The sequence below is a fragment of the Sylvia atricapilla genome, chromosome 18, assembly GCF_009819655.1.
Source record: "Sylvia atricapilla isolate bSylAtr1 chromosome 18, bSylAtr1.pri, whole genome shotgun sequence".
Lineage (NCBI taxonomy): Eukaryota > Metazoa > Chordata > Aves > Passeriformes > Sylviidae > Sylvia > Sylvia atricapilla.
In genome coordinates, this window is record NC_089157.1 from 7,488,620 (window position 1) to 7,509,474 (window position 20,855).

A 20,855-nucleotide genomic window follows, 5' to 3' on the forward strand; every position below is an offset into this window, starting at 1 on the left:
ACTCAAACTGTCACTTTTTTAGATAGACACATATGAATGTATTAATTTTCAGTACAGTAATTCCTTAATTTTCTGCATTGTTTTTCAAAGAAAGGAAAACTTTCTGAGAAGACATCTAGTTTTATATAATTGTGTGCTTAGAAATACAGTTCAAATGCTGCGTTCTGTAGATAGATAGACAGAAGAAATTAAAAGGAACTGACTCTGCTTTGCAGCATGCACTGGAAAAACCATATCTTGCAGGGAGACAACTTTCACTGCAAATTCAAAGCTTGCCACTGAAATCCTATTGGATTTTCTTGTATAATCATGATCACTCCTTTATTTCCCCCTTCACGTTTCAAAAGTATTTCTGGTGTGCGAGTGACATGTAATTCTTGCACTGTCATCCACTGTGAGCACCATGTGCACAGTTGGAAATAGTGTCTGAACACAGAAAAACTTTTCTGTTTTGACAGTTGATTGGCAACACAGAGCAGCAGCAGCTCAGCACTGCCAAGGTTTGTTAGGGCTGGTGTTTGTGTTGTGATTTTCTGTTTTGAACAGCTGAATCTAGGGTTGAAGAAGGAGATGAAAATAAGTATTTCTCATGTGCAGTGATGTTTCATATCTGTAACCCACTGGGAGGTTGTTCCTCTCCAGACTTAAGATCTGAGCTATCAGACCTGTAGGAGATATGCAAAAAGCAGTGATTTTTAACCTGCAAAAAGCAGGTTGTTATTATTTGCTGACTAAATAGGAGCCCCCATTATGGAATGAAGATCATATTACATGGAGCTGTGGAATTTCACATAAAATTAGAGAAGATTCATTTCACTTTTAAGCCTGAACTCATTTTTCATGAGGGCTCTATGAATGATTCTGGCTGAAAGTCCAGGTTGTAATCTCCATATTATTTTCAAAAGCTTACTGAACAAAATGCTACAGATTAAAATGCCATTCAGTGTCACCCTGATTTTTTCAGCCTTCTGATGTTTACATTTTTATACTGGAGTCCTCACACATTGTAACATAAACAAAAAAGTGGTGTTTTAAACACTGTACATTCCTTCCTGGAGGAAGGACAAGTTGATGGATGTTAGTTTGACCAGTTGGGTTGGAGAGCTGTCAATCCCATCCCTCAATCTCTGGTCATTGTCCAGGGTCTGTACAAACCCAGGGGAAAAATAAACCTCCTCTCTTTTTGTTCTCACAACCTGACTGTGTGAGTGTAGTTCTTTCACGTCTGTCTAGAGACAGTTCAGTGGTTCATAGGTAAGTCTGTGGAAAAGCTCTGACCAAAATTTCCTGTTTCAATGACGTATAACTATTTCTTTAAGTTAACTTGGAATTCTATTAATCAGGTTTTGCCACCACTTAGATTTAAAAGCTAAATTCTGGTACAAGCAAGAGGAATTCTATACAATCTTTGTGGTGGTGGACTGGTACTATTAAGTTTGAATCTGTGCTTCTTCAAGTGTTAGAAAACACAACTGCTCTACTTGTCTTTTTATGTGTCTCAAAATTTCGTATTCTCCCAGCACAGCTTGTGTGCTGATATATCAGAGCATTCAATTTTTAGATTGCCTATTTTCAGGAGAGGCTGGTAGTTAGGCTCAGATTTCTCAAAAAAAAAATCATTCTTTAAGGACTGCATCTCTTTGAAAAAAAATAATTTTGAGTGTCTGTGTGTTCTTCAGAAAATCCAAAGAACTATATTATAAGAATGTGATATCACAGCTTCACAGTTGTATTTAAAGTGTAAGACTGTGATATAATAATGGGCTCAGTAACCAAACTTTCCTATGATATCAAAATACTAATACTCAAGCTTTTGCTGAAGTGCAGGTTCACTTCTTCATGTTAAGCTGGTTTTTAATATAGACTCATTTAAAGAAAAATGATGGAATCATTCCTTGGCCACCAGCTCTGTTCTGTTCTAACTTCATCTGGTCTATTCTGTGGGCTTTTCAAACACAACTGTCAATATAACATGCCAGTAATTTGAAAATTCAGTTCAATGGTCACTTCTTGAAGGGGGGAGAGTATAAAATAAAAGTCTGATGAGCCAAAACTGGACAAAATTCCAACATTTCTCTCAAGCCATATGATGAAGGATAAATAGGCACTGGAACAATATTAATGTCCAATTCCAGCTTTCTCACAGGTCCCCTGAGTAACCATTAGATAAACTCTCCCTGCACTTTCCCTACTTTCATTTTCCTGTTGAGCGTTTATACTTAGAGCAAAGATGCAAAATATTTTCTCAGTTGCAATCATTCAAAGGGTCTGCCTCAAGTGCAATCCTGCAAAATGTGACCTAAAGCATATTATTTACCAATTTGAAAAAACTCACAAAACAAATACCAAAATTAGTGTGAAAAATGTGGACATTCCTGCATTTGTGCCTTGTGTGTGTGTGAAAGGGGCTGGTTTTGGGAGGATGGTTGATGCTGAAACCATGAGAAGCACCTGAAGTAAAACCCTGAGCATTTCTTTCCATCCTCAGGCTCAGGTGTCACACTGATCAGTCCTGTTGGAAGGGTAATTTTCTTTCCAGCACCGAATATCTGAAAGATTTCACTTGGGCTCAGTGTTGCCTATAGCAGAGGCTGGCTGCATTACCATGTGAGAATTCAGTGCAGGTTTGTGGGGAACTCATTACAAGTTTTCTGTGACACACATTCATACAGCCCATGCCCCTTAAAAAAAAAACGCAGAGAAAAGGCACTCAGTGAGAGGTTTCACATTGTGTGAAATCAGTTAATTTTTCCTTATAGCACCTCATAATTTTCCAGAACAGAGATCATTAATCATCCCAAAGTGTGTAGAAGTTTGGGCAATAGCTGTAAGACCACCAAATGGCGACCCTGAAGGAAATTAATTACGAAAGGTGAAAAGCAAGTGTTTTCTTAATTAAGCCACCTAAGCTGCCTGGTTTTGCAAATATTTATTAACACAATTCAGATGAAATCAGATCAGCACTTCTGGCTGCTGAGAATGTTGTTTCATTGGACCAGGAGTCCTCGTTTCCAAATCCATATTCAGTCTTTTAACACAGCAGCAAATTATATTCTCCATCTGTCTCCTGTGACAACACTAATGAATGTAATAACTGGATGATGATGTACAAACGTGTTTGAAGTACCTAATTTATAAAATTTAGGAAGCAGTTATTTATAATAAGCTGTTGGGGAGTTGGGGTTCTATAGTTTTTGAAGCTAAGTTTTAATATTTTTGATTTTCTGCATGTAACTGAAACATAAGTAAACGTGTGATAACCAAACATTCTTGATGCAGGGTAGGTGAGCCTGATATCTCAAAGGTTTTCCCAGCCAATGTCTCTGTTCTAGGACTAACAAGTGCTTGACCATGATTTGAAGAATAAAAGGTCCTGAGCCTGAACCAGCTCTGGCCTTGAGCTGTCCCACCCACGGTGAGTCAGGGCACTTGCCAGAGTCCTGCTGTGTGCTCTCAGCACCTCCTGCCCCATTTGAACCAGCACTGTTCTTTCTGCTTTGAGAGTGAGTGAGGAGGAGTAAAGCACGTCCCAGAGGCTCTATGAACAGGATGGAAGTTCACGGACTTTTTCCAACGTGTCAGGATTTGGCCTGTACCACAACCCCTCCTGAAGAATTGGCCCAAGAGCTGTTTTCCAAGGATTTTGCTAAGTCAGAGTTTGAATATGGGAGATAAAGCCCACAACTTTATAGTCTGAGTCAGATTTCCTTTGACCTGTTGGAAAATAGAGCAAGTCATGCTGCAACCAGCCAGGAAAAGTAGGAGTTTATTTCGGATTAATTTTTCACCTCTGGAGTTGTTGATGCATTCGTTCCCATGTGATGAAGAGAGAGAAATGGGAAGGGAGGCTGTGAAATAAATTAATCCAAAAAGTGTGTGCTCATAGGGAGCAATTATCACTTTGTATTCTGATCTTGTTTGTGTGGTGGAGAAGGGACTTGTGGCAACACAGCAAGGCCAAGTACTGATGTTTATTGCTCAGTGAGAGGCTGGCATGACTAATTGAGAGGGAACAGATTCATCAGGGTTAGAGCTTAAAAAAAGTGATGAGAAGACATGTTCATGAACTGCTATTCTCACTACTACAGTTTTTAAAAGTCTCCATTACAGTAAAAAAGGAATGATTTTTGGTAAAGTATGTTACAGACTGGCTATGTTCTAAACAGAAAATGTTTGGTTGCACTTCTTACATTTTAATGTCATTTTTATTGAAATGTTGCACTTGAGGAAAGAAGAATTCCATATTTTGAATTTTGCCACTGATTTTGCTGTCCCCCACACCTCTTTTAAAGGATAAACAATCATGTCCTTCTCTCTCTAAAGTATAAAAAGGTTCCAACAAAGGTTTTCAACAAGTTTTGAAGAAAAGGGAGAACCATCTTCAGAAACAGGCCTTATATTAGTAAGTATACTGCTAATTACTGCAATCATACAAAAGTTGCAGTGACACCTATCTATATATTTGTATGTTCTTTTTGGTGTTTTAAAACTCTGTGTCACAAGCTTCAAAATGTCTTTAGCTTAAGAAAGAAGGTGCTTCTCTGGGTTGGTTTGTGTCTGCCTCTGTTCAGCTCTGTTCTATGCTCAACTTCCCTAAATTCTGGTTTATTCTCTATTCTCTCCTAATCTAGAAATTGCCAGTTATGAAAAGCCTGTTAATTTCTGTTTGTAAAATGTTCTGGTGTAGCTTGAATTAAATGTAGTGCAGCTGGGAGTAGTCATGGCTAAACAATACATGGCATAAATTATCTCTATCTGGAGTGTCTGACTAAATAACATAATCAACAGGAGGCTGACAAAACATCACAGCCGCCTGTTGTCGCTGACAACTTCATTATTTCCATGATGTTCATATGGGTAATTTGTTTCTGAGGAACAGCAAGATCTTTAGACACATCCAATGGCCTCATGTACATTTATAGGCTTCCTGCAGCTGGTTCTGTTTGCACAGTTTTAGGGATTTTTTCCTAATCTGGGGAACAACTGCAAGAGCCATCAGCAAAGAGCTCTGCTCTGCATTGGTTTTTCAATAGAGAGGTATTCCCATCAATCAGAGTTGGTGCACACCTCTTGACAGGTAACAGCAGCTGCTCTTTGATTCCTTCGTTCAAACAGGAAGGCCTTTGAGGCTCTGATGGACTTCTTATACTATTTTATTTCTGTTACATTAACTTAAACCCCAAAAGATCCCAAATGACTCAGTAGTTTTGTGGCTCTGACAGCCCAGGCCCAATTTTATTCCACTGCAGCCAGGAATAATTATTCTCAGGAATTTTCCAAGTAAAGAAACTAGCAGGGGGGTAAAAAAGCCAATGTGACTGTATGAAAAACATGCCACCTTTAAATAATTCTGACCAAACAGTTCTGAGTTTCTGCTAGTTCATTTAAAACCACGTTCTGAAATACAAGCAGCAAGTCCACAGCTGCCACAAAGATGAGAACTCGTCCCCTCTGTATCCTTCCTCTGGAAGTGGGAGTCTCTAAGGCACTGATGCACCTGCCAACTTCAGCCCTCAGCAGAGCCGGGGTGTGCCAGAGCCCAGCACCATGCTCTGGGAGCCGTGGTCACAGGAGAAGCCTGGGGGAGCTGGGGCTGCCAAGCCCAGTTCCATTTGGTCACCTACATCACATTGCCTCAAATGTTTAAGGATACTTGGGGAAATTGCTTCTAAGCTTAGTCCAAACACAATTTTTATTTTTTCTTCACTCTTTTCTTCACGGTTTCAGAAATTTTAATGTTTGGTTTTGTCTGTGACTGATCAACTGGGAAATATTTGTCTTTTTCATAAGCATACTGAGTACTTCTGTGTCTCTGTGGATAATAGGTTATTTGCTATGGATTTGGATCAAGAACTCTGGCTAAAGTAGCTAGTGAAACAGTAAAACTCAAATCAATGTCCTTGAAGAAACACAAGAAACCAGGGAATAGGACAGAGAATAAACAAATTGGCCAAGGGGTATGTGTGAAAGATGGTGGGTAAACAAGGAGCCAGAGGCAGCAATTGCCAAAACCAGAGCTGGAATTTACTACAGCACCTTATATGTATAAAAATCTGCAAGAAAGAATGAGTGTGGGGACAAAGAAACATACACTTACTATGAGTTTGTTTGGGGGCTTGTTTGATTTTTCTCTTACCTTTCCCACTGAATAGTTTGGACAGTATGAAAAAACCCAGCCCATTATCTTGTTTCAAGGAGAAGAGTCACTTTAACTACCTTTCAAGGAATGGATTTTAAAAATGACAGTGCCAGACAGAGTTAGCCATGTTACCTTGGGAGAGAGTGGAGATCCCATTCCCAGGGATGCAGTTTGCCTGGTTCCATTGCTGTGACAGCAGATGGAGATATGATATTTGAATATTTGTTCATTTAGTGAGATACGAACAGTCTGAAATGCTTTGTCTCTTATGATGGTGACAGCTTTGCCATTGACTTATTCGCAAGTCAAGTCAGGCTCCATGTGAGTTTCTTCACTCCAAACTTCCCACCCGGTTTCCAGTGGGGAGAACCCAATTCCCCAAACTCATGTGATGTGGAACACGGGATCTGGGCACGGAGCTGACCACTGGAATGCCGTCTGCAATGCGTTCGGACATCGCGCTGGGGACAAAGCCATCCCTGTGCGCCGCCGCTCCAGGGACATCCCAGGGTTTTGGAGAACTGGGTGGACGCTGCCACCTATCGATGGATGGAGGACGCGAAACCCCAGACCTTGCCGAGAGCTCCTCATCCCAGAAATGTCCCCGAGCCCGAGGGAACAAACAGAATGTGCCAAATGGAGTCAATGGCCAACACAACGCTAAAGGCACCTGTGGTGTGTAAAGCTGAGAACAACACAGGTGAAGGTTTGGGGGCTGTGTCACTGAACCAGCCAACTCCTGTGGCCTCTTGGAACAAAATGTACCATAAATGTACCTTCACACGAAGGTGCAGCTTTAGCAGCAGTAAGAACAGTGGTGGGATCAGCTCTCCTCGTGTGCTGCAGGTAGGGACCTTTCAGACTCACCGACCACGGCAGGAAAACCTGTCACAATAGGTAAGTACAGCCAGCAAAATGCTCAGTGCAGCGATGGAGAATGGAATGCAAGTGCCATAATAACTTCTGGCTTCTCTGGATGGTTTCTCTGTCCTCTAATGACAGCATCAAAGGCTGAGGATGGGCAGGTTTCTGCAGGAGATCAGACTAAAGGATCTGCTGCCACGTGTTTCATCATAAACCCAGGGGTTTGTTTCTGTAGGTCTTTCAGTCTTCTTCATTTCCAGAACTGGATGTCGGTGCCTCTCATAGTTATTTAAAGACATTCAGGAATCATTTTTAATCATTTCAAATTTTATAATTTGCTAAATGTATGATTATTTCCTTTACCTTATTGAGAATTGGGTTTTGTCTTCTGGGTTTTGAACAGGCCAATTATGAATTTATATTCATAGGTCAAGAAGATTATAAATATATTTTCTTGATACATAAAAGCTAATTGTATTTCATAAGAACTAGACTTGGGCAAGAAAACATCTTGACTTTTTCTATTCTTTAAATTTTTAGATTTTAAAAAAAATCAATTTTTTAAAATGCTTAGTCCTTTTTCTACCCAAACTAGATACTGTTTGGGTAGAAAAAAGACCCGGCATTTAAAAAACTGAAATGGCAATTGTAAAATTGCCAAGCTGAAGGGAGAAAGCAGTAGATAAAAGTATCAAACAACAACGAGAAAGTGCTAGAAAATTTTTAGTAATAGACTAATTTCTGCAAATTCACTTTATGTTTTTCCTCCCAAAACAGCTGGAAATCGAGAATTCCTTTACGAGTGAGTTCCATAGATGAGGTCTATACAGACCAAAAAACCCCTTAATTGGGGATTTTGACTCAGAAAAATCATCCCTATTTAGCACAGCACTGAAAACTGAGTTCTTAGGCTTAAAATTTATTTTTAACTGATTTAGACATTTCAGATTTTCAGCATGCTTTTTTTTTCCAGATAGTATCTCAGTGTTAGAGAGGTATTTGGTGGTTTTCGAAAGATTTCCAATTTCCTCCTTTTGGCAAGGAGCAGCGACCTCAGTCAGCTCTCTGCCTAATGACCCTTGGAAGGGTAGAACAAAAGAGGGAATCCTGTACACAGAGGTCCTGTGATTTGCATGGTGCAGGAGAAGGAACATTGTGCATAGAATAGTGTCATGGCACTCTGCAATTCTCTGCTGCAGCAAAGCATGTAACTATTTGCACTTGGTATTTTCATTGTGCCCTGGAAACGCATCTGTGTGCATGCTTATGCACACATGTGCTGATAGGAAACCCCCAAAGAATGCTTGGATCCAAATACAGGTTGGTTTAAAAAATACAGATTAATTTCAAGTTCCATGGCACACAAACATCAGGCCTAGGACTACATTTTAGCTTCAGCTACTTGGGCAAAAGGATGCCCTTGGATATGAGGCACAGCATCCTTAGCTGAGGCTTGAAGTGTGGGAGAATCTGGCTGATCAACAGATTTTGGGAGGTTTCCAACATTTTCCAAAAATCAAGCATCATGTCTGAATAAAACCGGGGGGGAAAAAATCAGCAAATTGTAAGAATAGCTCTGGTATCTCCTTAAAAACAATCCAAAATCCTTTTTCTGTAGATATTAATGGTCACTGGCTATGACCAGGAATTGGTGTGTTTTCGTTCTTTTTTATTATCCAGTGTTGCACTGGAGCGTTCTGGTTGCATAAATTTAATCAGTGGACTGTCAGAAGGGTAACAATTTTCTAGGTTGGTGTTTATCTTTGATTATCACATTCCCCGTTTTTAGAATTCTGCATATGGATATTTGAAGTATTCCACATTTGACTTTGTAACATTTTCGTGGCTTTCTGTGGGTTCCAGCATCTGCATTTTTTTTTTGCCCTATAGTAAAACAAACAAAAAAAAATTTGAAATATCACTGTTCAACTATTTTGGAAGCTCCTAATGCAGACATTACCGGACCTGCTTTGGCTGAAACATCCGTCGACTGTGCTTTTGTTATCCATTTAATAATCTTTTTGAGGCGTAACCTGTTCAGGCTGGGAGCTTTCCAGTGATGTTGCAGATGTCCCACAGCTACAGCTGCTGCTTTTGTTGCTGTGATTGCAGACTGCTGTAGTGGTAGCTTGCTTGGAGAAAGAAAAAACAATACATCACATGCAACAAGCACTACTGCACTGTGGGGTTTTTTTTCCCCTTCCTCTCACTGTTTTAGCATTAAACCAACTGCTGGAGGATGGCTGCATTACTGTCTTTGTAATTATTTTGCCATGAAATGTGAACAAAATCTCGGTTTTGTTTGCTCTGGCAGTAATTATTTTTTTTCTACTTGCACGCCGTGCTGCTGATCAGTTTTAAAGGCTACAACAAGCTAAAAGCACACAGAAGTCATGGCATCTCTCCCATGGAGGCTTCACATTTTAGTCACTCCTACAGCTGCACAGGTACCTGGGACAGAGTTAAGGCATTCTACCTGTGATATAACACTGTTTGCTTTAAATACTGGTCTGCTCTGAGGTTTTAGCAGCAATCTTGGACTTCAGTAATTACAAGTAATGGGTTTTTTCATATCTGATCATTCATGCAGTGTAAGGAAGAGATTTACTCATTCTGCCCAGAGGCTGAGCCAGCAGAGACAGCAAAGCTAATGTGATTCATTGAATGAAGAGAGTGGACAATTACCAGCAACTTGTTCACATTTTACCTTGGATAGCCTGAGCTGGTAAGTCAAATTTAAGTCTTTAATGCACATATTCCTAATTATAAGTTTTAAGTATAACTGATTCATAATAATAAAGTGTTGTCTGGTTTCTAAGCTGTTGTGTTTTCCTAAATTCCTAAGAGAATGCTTTTACAGCTATGCAGTGCCCTTACCAGTGCACCTGTCTATGGAGTGCAGCATATTATGTGCCACAAAGAGAGAGTGATCTACAATTTAGGTATTTCTTTTTCTTTTTCTGCAATATGTTTGTTTTTAAGGGACATGAATGTTAGGCATGTATTTAACAATTGAAGAGGAAGAAAACACAAAGCTTTTATAAAGGTAACTACTTTATATTCATTTGTATTTGAATTGGGCTTTTAAAGGACCTTGGTGATGAGGAATGAAATGGTTACTTCAGTGCTTAGGTGCAAGGAGAAATCCTATCACAAAGATGAAGCTGCAGGATAAGCAGCATGAAATGTGTTTTGGAGACCTTGGTCCCTGGTTTGGTTCCTGCTATAGCACAGTGACAGTCACACAGACTGGTTTGATGGGTATTTCCAGGGAAGGGAAACAAAAAACTGTTTCCCCAGAGATCTGCTATGAGACTTTTATCCTCTTTTATTCTTGGAAATGCAAGCTGCTGTTAATTATGACTGGTTGGTTATAAGGGGAGCTGCTGTTGTTATTTTTCTAGCCCTGCCTTTCTCAGTAAAACCTGGTGCTGTGCTGCCTGTTGCAGTGCTCACCTGGCTGTGGGGATGCAAGTTAGATCACACAGGACTACTCCCAACGACATGGAGATTCCTTATTGTCATCCCAACCCGTGTCAGCTTTGTGCAGGGGCTTCCATAGGTGAAAAATCTCAAATGGGGCCATTCTGCACATCTCCTTTTTCTAAATTATTAGTCTTCCATGTTCTATATCGATTTTAGTTCTGACAGTGACACATCCTCAGGCTAAATGCATTTCAGCTGGGGGATTTGTTGTTTTGATCAAGACAATGCACATTTCAGGTCTTCGACTCATTGTTGAGGCAAGGATATGGTTGTAAAAGAAATCAAATTAATAACTTTTTGAAGGAGCCTAAAACTGCTCTCGTGCAATAGTTTATTTCTGTAAAAAAATGCCAGCATCCAAAAATCCCTCAGAATCATGTGAATTATTTCTTATTGCACTTTTCACCCACAATTTTGCCTCATCTCATTCCCATTGCTCTATTGTGAGCAGCCTAATAAGGTCCCACTTCCAGAAAGTTTTCCAGAATATGCAACTTGCCTTGTTTATTTTCATTTCACACCTTGTACGTGACTAGGAAGGATGATAATCTGAAGTAGCATTTTGCACTTTACTGTTTCAGTGCACTGGTGAAAAGATGCAGCTCGTTTGCATCATGTTGTTCCTGCTATTACTTTATTGTTCCACATTTATTCCCTGCACTTGTTTGGGATATTGATGGTGAGTATACAGGGAACATATCCACGTTCCAAGTAATTTGTGATTCACCAATCCTGTGTGGAGAGCAGAGATGCCATCTGTTTCATTGTTGAAGAGCTGTGATTTCAAGAGTGTTTATGTAGCTTCTCTATAGATTCACCTGCTCTTGACTTCACAGAAACGTTGATGGGATTATAAAAGAATCTGGTCCCTTCTTCCATCATGTCAGAGCTGGGATCTGCTCTGGCTCTTTACTGACAGAGATCCCTGTGGCAAGGGCATGATGTGGTTACTGCCCTCAGAGGTCCTTGTTTAGGTGGTTACTGACACACTGTTGTTTTCTTCTGAATGGCTAAATCCTGGTTCATTGACCAGATCCAGGTGGGAAGGACTCCAGCAACCCCAAGGAACTGCAATATCTGGAGTCAAGTTATGTTTAGTCACAGTCCATAAGAACAGTAACCCATGCCACGGGAAACAGACTTGGTAGTTAACTGCTCAGAGACTTTTCTGGGCTGAGGACACAGATTAGCACCCAAGTAATGCCTAAATTTGCTTTGGTTCAAAGCCTACACCAGCACTCTAGAATGCTGTAACACAGACTCCAGTTTCTTTTTACAAGTGGACACACTGAAACAGAGAAAACAGCCCTGCCAACTGTCCGAGTTTTGAATGTGTACTGGGAGATGTGTCACTAGAACACGTCTCCCAAAGCCTCTGATTTCCTGGAAAACTGTCCAAAACCTGACAGGTGCTTCTTTACTTGCTCAGGTTAGTATTTTCTTATAAAAGAAAATGCTGCTGTCAAGTTGTTCTCTGTAGAAATCTGGGATTCTGGAAACAACTTCTGCCTTCTCAAGAAAAGATCTAACTTGATGGCTTTCAAGAGATTCTGTGAAAAACATCTGGGCAACTGAGTTTAAGGAGATGGAGACAAGTACACTTCCTGCCTTAGTGAAGGCTGGAGAGGAGATGGGGCTTTTTTGGAGTCAGGCTGGCAAAATTCCACTCTATTGTAATTATTTAAATCCTTGAGATTATTAAAGTCAGCAAGCAGGTAGTTTGGTCTGGTGAGAGAGAGGACTTTATAAGCGTAGAGAACACTGATAGAGGCATACGCCATGTAGCTTTAATACCAGGCATTCTTGTTTTGTTTAACTAAAACCACAATAGGAGAAATCCTACTAAGTGGATGTTCCCAATTTATCTAATATATACTTACTAAATACCTACACAGCCCCTCAGTAAATTCCTGTATTGGCTTCATGAACCTTGTGCCACTCTGATGTGCTGAGCCTGTTGCTTTTCAAATAAAAATCCATAATCCCAAAGCAGAGACAGTGCAGCAGGCTGACCTGCCTTTGAATTAAGAATTGGCTGCATCTACTCTCCTTTGTCCTCATCTTGAGGGTGGTTAGGTTTGTGTAGCAAATGCAGACTGCTCTTTCCGTCCTGGGTCCATGACTAACTGTGTGGTGTTTGGTATTCAAAACTTGTAGTCTTGGAATGAAATTATTTTGGGGAATTGAAACTTCCTTTACAAACATGACTTTGGCCCTCCCTGGCCTATTTTTATTCACTATTTGGGTCTGGGTTTTGACCCATACTTTATTGATGAAAAGAAGAAGTTCTTGAAAGCAGAGGGAAAGGGAAAAATTTATGTGGGACAATCTGTGGCACTGTGTACTAACGGAAGCTGGAAGTTTTTCTCTACATAACTGAGAATTAAATTATTATTAGATTTGGTAACTTGCTGAGTTTCTTTAAAATACTGATAACACAGAAAAGTGGGAGGTGGATAATCAGTTTACTCCATAAACTCAGAGAAAATCAGTCAAATTTCCTTGCAGTATTGCTACCTCCTGAGTCCCGTAGATCTTCTGATCATCTCCACACTTGCACATTTATTTCAGCTCACATAATTCCCTTCTGACTGCACACACTGTTGTTCCATTGTAACAAAGTCTGTTCATCCCATATGACCATTGTGTTGACTCTGTCTCTTTTCCTTTGGAGACTTGGTCTTTCTTCAATACCCTGGGAGCATGGAGAATATGTGAAATTATTTGTAATAAGATACTTTTCTGCTCTGTCTGCTCACCACAGTGTACAGAGAGAATGGAAGATGTAGAAAGCTTAAGAGACCTGGGTGGTGTCTTTAATCTTCAGGACAAATACCTGCCAAAACCCAAAGCCAGCCTCAGCAGCAGAGTCAGTGTTTAGTAAAGAATGCTTTTACTGGAAATAGTCATTAAAGTCTGGTCCTGCCATCCAATTTGCTCAGAAGAAGGCTGAGATCATAAGAACAAAAAGTAATTTGTATCATAGTACCAAAAAAATTTATTTCCAGAAAAGATAGTCTTGACAGGGTAGCCAGGTTTATTATTACAACTGTGAAGTCTCGTAGAGAGACATTCTGCCTCAGAGATGTGTACACTCTCTCGTCAGGGGAAAAGGAAGATGGGAAGAAAATGTTCATTTTTGTCACTTTTTCACTCAAAAATCTATAGGGATAGTTTCCTACGCCTGCAGTTGGGTCAAATCAGATTCTTAGCTTCCCTTCAGAAAGGCAAAATTATTTCCACATAACGTTCTTCCAGAGTTAAAAGTTAATTCAATTTTTCTTAATATGGAAAATTATTGTAATGATAGACCATAGAAAGCATTGTTCTATTATGAGATAATATGTAAATCCAGTTAGGTGAGGCTGTCAGAGAGAGGCAGCAGTCCCTCTTGGAAGGGTTTGTAACTCCCAACAGACAGGGCAAACACAGAACAGGATAAATTAATGCAATATATGGACCCAAGCAGTGCTGCCCATTACAAGAGGAAGAAGCCACTCAGTATGAAACTGTCCACAGCAACATTATTTGGTGTCACTTTTTCTGACACCTGTACTACCAAAACTGACCCTGCAAAAAACATTGTTTCCCTCATTAAGTGAAACCTTTCCTCCTTATAAAAATCAGCAAGTAATTCTGGGGTGGTCTGTTTTATTTTTCCGTATTTAATTCTCTGTCTCCATAGATATCCAAGGGTCTAATTCCTCAAAGAAAAAAAAGCCCCAAACACGCCTCTTTGTGTCCAGAAACGGTGTAAAAGTGATTTTAGGCACAGCAGCCTCGCACTGTGTGCTTCAGTGACACGCTTCTGATCAACGACGTTGGTGCTGCAAAATCTCATTAAATGGCTTCTGTTTTCCTCCTAGAAAACCCGGGCTGAGGATGACCCAGCAAATGCAGAATTTAAGCCTGCTGCAGAGCAAGAAGCACAGCATGCCATCGTCGCCCAACGCTGCCAAGCGGCTGTACCGCAACCTGTCGGAGAAGCTGAAGGGCAGCCACACGTCCTTTGATGAGGCTTATTTCCGAGCCCGCTGCGACCGCCTCAGCCTCCGCAAGGCCTCGCTGGTAAGTGCCTGACCTCCCTCACGCTGCCTCTTCACTCTCCCATTCATCTCCTCCTCCTTTTTAATCTGTGCCATTCTCATTTTCTTGCTTTGTTCCCTGATGGGCGCTGTGCGTACTTCCCGCCCTCAAGGTTTATGATCCTTTGTCGAAACAGAGTTTGACCTTCCTGAAGGGTAAAGACGGGCCACCTACTCAAGTGATGATGTTTTGTTCTAGGAGGAAGGTTGTGACTTGGCACTAACATGAAAAAAAGGTGAATTGAATCTATAGATGCAAAGGTTTCTCTTACAGGAAAAGAATAAAAAGTATTTAGAGGAAAGCGAAGATGGCTTTAATAGAAGTTCCTGGTTTTTTCCCAAACAACAGAGCAAATGGAATTTTCAGTCATGACAGATAAATGCAAGGTTATTCCCAGACTGTGGTGATGGGCAGTAGGTAAGACTATGGAAGAAAGAGATCACATGTCTCTTGTGAAGGAGTCTGGTCTGGGTACCCCAACCAAACCCCAGCCAAGCACTCTGGTACCAGCACAGTAAAGCACAGAAACACCTGCTGGAACTAACCCTCACAAGGGCTCCTGCTGCTGCCAGCGCTGGTGGAGTTACACAACCCCCAGTGCACACACTTTGGGAGTGGACTTTGTCTCTGAAATAAGTGTACAACATTCATTGACATTCAGTGTACAACAGAATATTTTCTTTTTGCTGGAGGAAGATGAACCTGCTTGTTGATATTGCCAAAACAAAATAAATCCCACTTTTTCCTGAGTGGGAAAAACAAGCACATTCTTCAGCTTCTCCTCTGAATTATTTTAAAGGAAAGAGTTTGTCTCCACTTCTGAAGGGCAAAGACTAATGACAGAATCTGTGAATGCACCAGGAGATGCCCCTTGGAAGCAGTATTCTGCTGCACTTGATCAGATACTTAGTGCAATTCAGGACTAAACTCAGTATGGCTGGGCCAGATAACAGAAATATTACATTTTGTCAGAAGGAAAAAGGACACTCTAGACTCCTTTAACACTCACACCTTATGTAAGAGACATATTATATGAATCAGTGAGAGGACTGGAAATCATTTTTCATTCTGTTAGCTGATGCTGTCTCCTAGGATCGTGCCTTCCTGAAGTCAGAGAACCCTTGCATGACTCTTGTCTCCCTCCTATGAAGAAAAACCATGACCTGAAGGAAGCAGGAGACCGTGGCTGCTTTCTCTCAGCTCTTCCAGAGCCAACAGATTCTTGTTTCATAAGAGAAGTCTGAAGTTCAAACAAGGCTTGTGAGCTGGGGAACAGCCTTTTCATGGTAGCCAAGAGCTGTGCTTTTGAGGCTGTGGGCTTCCAAACGCTTTTCGGTTTGGAGGGAGGATTTGAATTGAGGTCTTAAAGCATGAACTGTGGGGAAAGATTCTTTAGATTAATTTTTTTAGTCACTACGTTATCTTGTCTTTTTTTTTTTTCTTTTTTTTTTTAATTGCAAGCTCAAGTATGGCTGAGAGAGTGAAGGAGGAGGATAAACCAGCACTGAGGACATGCCAGAGCAGACTGGCATGTTGGCTGAATGAATGCCAGTCTGTGAGCATATCTTCTGACCAGTGTTTAGCTAAATACACACTTTAGATGACATATTTCTTCAAACATGGGCTCTTCTGTCATACTTAACTAATAAGAAGAGAAATTGCCAATGAGCTGAGCCAGAGGCTTGAGGAGCAGAGCACTGCTACTGGGGGCCGAGTCCCCTGCTAAGCCTGAGGCAATAAATTACAATCTCAGCTCTGTCCCTTTCCCTCTGCATCTGTCAGCAGCGTGAGTGCCTCTACCATCAGTCATCATCATTAGGAGACTTGATTTTATGTTGTGTGGGTGGGGATTTAATGGGATACAGATGTACCTGTGCTAACTTTGTTCCCCCAGCCCACTGCACTGTCATGGGAGTGTCACAGCTCTGGTCACTGACACCCAGCAGAGGAACCTGGAGGTATCACCAGTCCGGGGTTCACAACAGACTCCCACTGAACTCGAGAGACTTTGGATCCCTTCTATCCATTCTGCTTGTTGTTTTCCCAGTTTTCCCTAGAAATAAACAGCGAGAAAACCATTAATGAAGGGATGGAAATACTCCAGGTCAGGTTGCTAGTTCATGTATTTTCTAATCATTGAGTTTCTGTGCAACTGAGCTAAGTTAAGGAATAAAATCATGTCTCCAGACAAGTGAACAACATTTGTTAGAATTTGTTTTCTTTCAGCTTTGGCCAGTGAAGAGTTTTCTTTCCACTCTCTCTTGCTGTGCAACACTTTCCATTCAGTAAATTGTTGTCTTGCTGCAGACATAGCAATGTCCCAAAATAGCTTTATTCTTGAACTCATGTTTATCAAAACAAGTCTTTGCAGAAACTACTTTACCACTTTTTCCAACTCCAGTAGTACATAGTGGACTTTTTCAGTCAAACTTAGAGCAAATAGCTTGAAAGGGGCACTTCATTTTAATTAAGCTACATAAGATTGCATTTCTAAACACTCTGGCACTGAATCACTTACTGGAACATGGTTATTACTTACTGCAAAGCAATACTGTACTTCTTTTCAGTACATACATTTGTGCATCACAGTAACACCTAAATAAATTAATCACGTAGCACAGCTGTCCAGCTAATGATCAGAGGCTGCAGGACTGATTCAAGGAAAAGGCAATGTAAAAACTGCCCCTAAACTTCACCCAATTTGTGATTCAGTTTCTCTTTGAATTTATTACTTTTGTCCTTTCAGAGCAGAAGAAAGTTCTCTAGTAAAGGTAAATGATGGCAGAAATCAGAAGATTCTTGTTGGTATTTGTGACAATACCAGCTGGTAAAATAGAGCACTGGGGTCTCAAGATATTACTCCTTATAGCTGTTCAGATTTCTTATCTCTGGGCTGCAGATGTCTGAAAAACGCTGCAATACTAGAGAGTCTTCTACATGGAATGTGACAAGCTTTTTGCAGAAAATGGTATCATTTTCAAATATATTTCTGTTTTCTGTGTGAAATCAAATAGTTGGGGAAAAGTTGGTCAGGTGTGTAGAACTTTTTTTCCAGTTGGAGAGCTGGGGTGGATGCAGACTTCCAAACAAGGCAGTTCATCTTCATGGATGAAGGTGTGATAGATACTCTGCTGCCTCTCCAGAACACCTTTTGACTGTCCAGCACAGTTTGATGTGCTCTACTATGGATGAGGGATGCACACAGCACCAGTTAGACAGACCACACCACAGCTCCCACGATTTTACACTCTTTGAAGTTACAAGACTTGCCAATGTGTTTCAGCCTATTGCTTGTGTCTGAATTGCTCATTTGGAAAACCTGATATTTGCAATTTGGTCTTGTAGTTATTTGGACTGGATGAAATAGCTTATAATATTCATGCTCTGTCTCTTATTTAAATCAGTGCTTTTTCAATCAGACTTCTAATGAAATGAAGAAATAGAAATTCGCTTTTATTTTTTCCCTTTTGGTGAAACATTCTTGCCAACAAGTCAGTTGGCAAGAGCATTTACTTAACTTAAACATGTGCTTAGATTCTGCTCAACAACTTACTTAGGGCCAAAATTTCCCAAATACTTCAGGTATTTCATTTGGCAAGCAGAAGCCCGAAGATGCCCTTTCAAAGGCACACCAGCAGGTCTAAATTCTGATAACTGAATCAAAAAACCCAGTTTAAATCAAAGTTTTTAAAATAACTCTACAGCTATCTGACAGATAGGTAAAATCTCTTAAGAGGGTATGTGTGTGTGTATGTGTGTGTATGTGTATGTACCTTTAAAAAGGACCAAATGCTTTTGTCAGCCATAATTTGTGTTAATTTCAGCTATAATAGTGAAGTTAGCCATCTCTCTTTTATTATCATGCAATAATGATTTTTTTGGTTTATATAATGGAAGAAACTTAGGAGATTAGTACAAGATTTCCTGAGTTTCTCACAAATTTGGAATTAAAACCAAATAATGATACTTGAGCACTTAGGGGAGCATTCTACAAATGCTAACTCATTTAACTTCTGTGCACATACATAAAGGCAATTAAAAGAGTGTTACTTATTCTGATTTTAGGAAAGGGAAAACGATGTGTGTACCCAGTGCCAGAGAAGGGAAACTGTGAAGAGAGAAATAACTACCTTCCTGTCCTGAGTGAGCACCACAGCCTTTCACTCAGTAATATCATCAACTTTACCTTTTATTCTGCTCCCAGACTGTTTCCAAAAATGAACTTAACTAAAAGAAATGCAGACCAATGCAGTCATTCAGTTTCCTTCAACCAATTCTTCTTCTAATATGCTCGATTAATTCACTGCTAAATATATAGATTTTCATAGCTGTGATCAGTTACAAGAGTAATATGCTTTTGCTTGTTTTCTGACTGGATCAAAATGCAGATGATTCTGAAGCATAATTATCCTGTATTCCCATAAACAACACTGTAGAGGAAGTTCCAATAACAGTAGAAAAAGGATTTGAAATGGATGTTAACAGTGATGAAATTAATGCTGTTTAGAATGCTGATATAGAAGAATTGGTGAATGTATTTCTAGTGGAAGGTGTCCCTGTCTGTAGCAGGTTGTTGGCATAAGTTGATCTTTAAGGTCCCTCCCAGCCCAAAACAATCTCTGATTTTCTGACTTTACATTTCTAATAATTCCCATGAAAAAAGTTTGTCTTTTCACAGTTCTGCATCATAATAATGAAGACTCATAGAGCGAAGAGCACAGCTTTCTTTTTCCTCTGTACTTTAAACATCAGTGTTCTCTGTATGTTGAGTGCACAATACAGTGACATACAGCTGTGAAATCAGAAATATCCACTATTGAGTGGAGCTGAAGACATATAGAAGCATCATACCAATAATTAAAGTATTTTTTTAATTATAATTACTTAAAATTCTTCTAATTTCTAGCAACTGCACTTCATCCCTTCAGGGTACAGGCAAAACACTAGAATAAGTGTAAAGCCTCTGATATCAAGGTAATAAAGGTGTTACATAAGGAAGACAGCAAAGGAGCTGCTGTGGAGATACTGGAAAGATAAGAAGTATTCCTGCATTGCAGTAAAAATTTCTAACATTCTTAAAGTTTTCTCTCATAGTAAGAGAAATATGTGCTGTCTTCCTTTCTAAAATTTTCTAGACATGAGCTCTGCCTAAAGACAGTAAGTGTCCTTACAAACAGTTTTTATCTTGAACAGAGGAGTTATAAAAGAATGACAAATAGAGCTGCTTGCCATTCAACTGTCCCTTTTTCTGAGATTTTTATCTTATACCAACCCTTGAGTGTGGCCTAAGTATCTGATTATAAAATTAAACCTGAATCTCACCAACTGGAGAAAAGTCTAAACCCAAGAATGTGACAGAGCCCCATGATTAGCACTGATGTTTAGGTCATGTCTTTTATTCTTCATGGAAACCTACAGAAAAAATATTTCTCTAGCATGAGCTGTTCTGTATTTCAGTATCTACAAAGTAGATTCCCAAGTCAGCACTACTGACCCAGATTTGCTTTATTGCTGCATATCTCATCTCATCTCATCCTAAGATTGTCATCTTAAGTATCTCATTTCTTCATATTGGTAATTCGGGGTAAAGGGCATCTTATGTACATTTGTCCTCCTGTTCTGCTGATCCCAAATACTCAGCCCAGATGGGGTCTCTACTAAAACGTTTAGGTAACATCACCTTTGCAATTTCTTAGTGTGTTACCAATATTTTCACACACTGAGAGTAGATCTGAAGATCCCTGTCAGGCTTGAAAATTTCTGAAGACACTTTTACCTTCAAGCATACTGAAAAAAAAGGCCCCGTAGAACTGATCAGATTCCAAGGGGGAGCTGGGGACTGCAGTTTCTAGAACTGCTTGGAAACCCTTAGTCCATGTGTTTTATGAGGAGACAAAAGATGTTCCAGAGGATGAATGGTGTTTTACTGACAGCAAACTTGGGACATGGGTATGCCCAATAAAACTGTATCAATTTAAAAAAGAAAATGAAGTTTTAGAGTGGTTGAAGTGTTAACTTCTAATCGCAGTAGAAAATGCTTTCAATTCAATATTTATTTCATAGAATAAAGAGTGCATTCTGTCATGAGAATTTTCTCAGTTCTCCCTCCCTGTGGTTCTGGGACACAGGGAGCTGGTTTACACTACGTATCTGAATCTGTGCTCTGAGCCCTCCTCGCCTTGCTGGGCCTCTTGCTCCTGCTATTTCGTTCCAAAGAGGGAAAAACCCTGTCGGGTAATTATGGCAATGGGACACTGGGAGAGAATTTAAAGAATCTTGG

At 40.1% G+C, this 20,855-nt stretch overlaps 1 protein-coding gene across 1 annotated transcript in view; it reads left to right on the forward strand.

The window, feature by feature from the left end:
• The first annotated feature begins 14,370 nt into the window (after nt 1–14,370).
• Nucleotides 14,371–20,855, forward strand: part of ANKFN1 (ankyrin repeat and fibronectin type III domain containing 1) — a 59,081-nt gene continuing 52,596 nt past the window's right edge. The window contains exon 1 of the mRNA XM_066332159.1: nt 14,371–14,557. Within this exon, the coding sequence (XP_066188256.1) occupies nt 14,372–14,557 (186 nt within the window). The 5' untranslated portion in view covers nt 14,371. The remainder of the gene's footprint in view (nt 14,558–20,855) is intronic.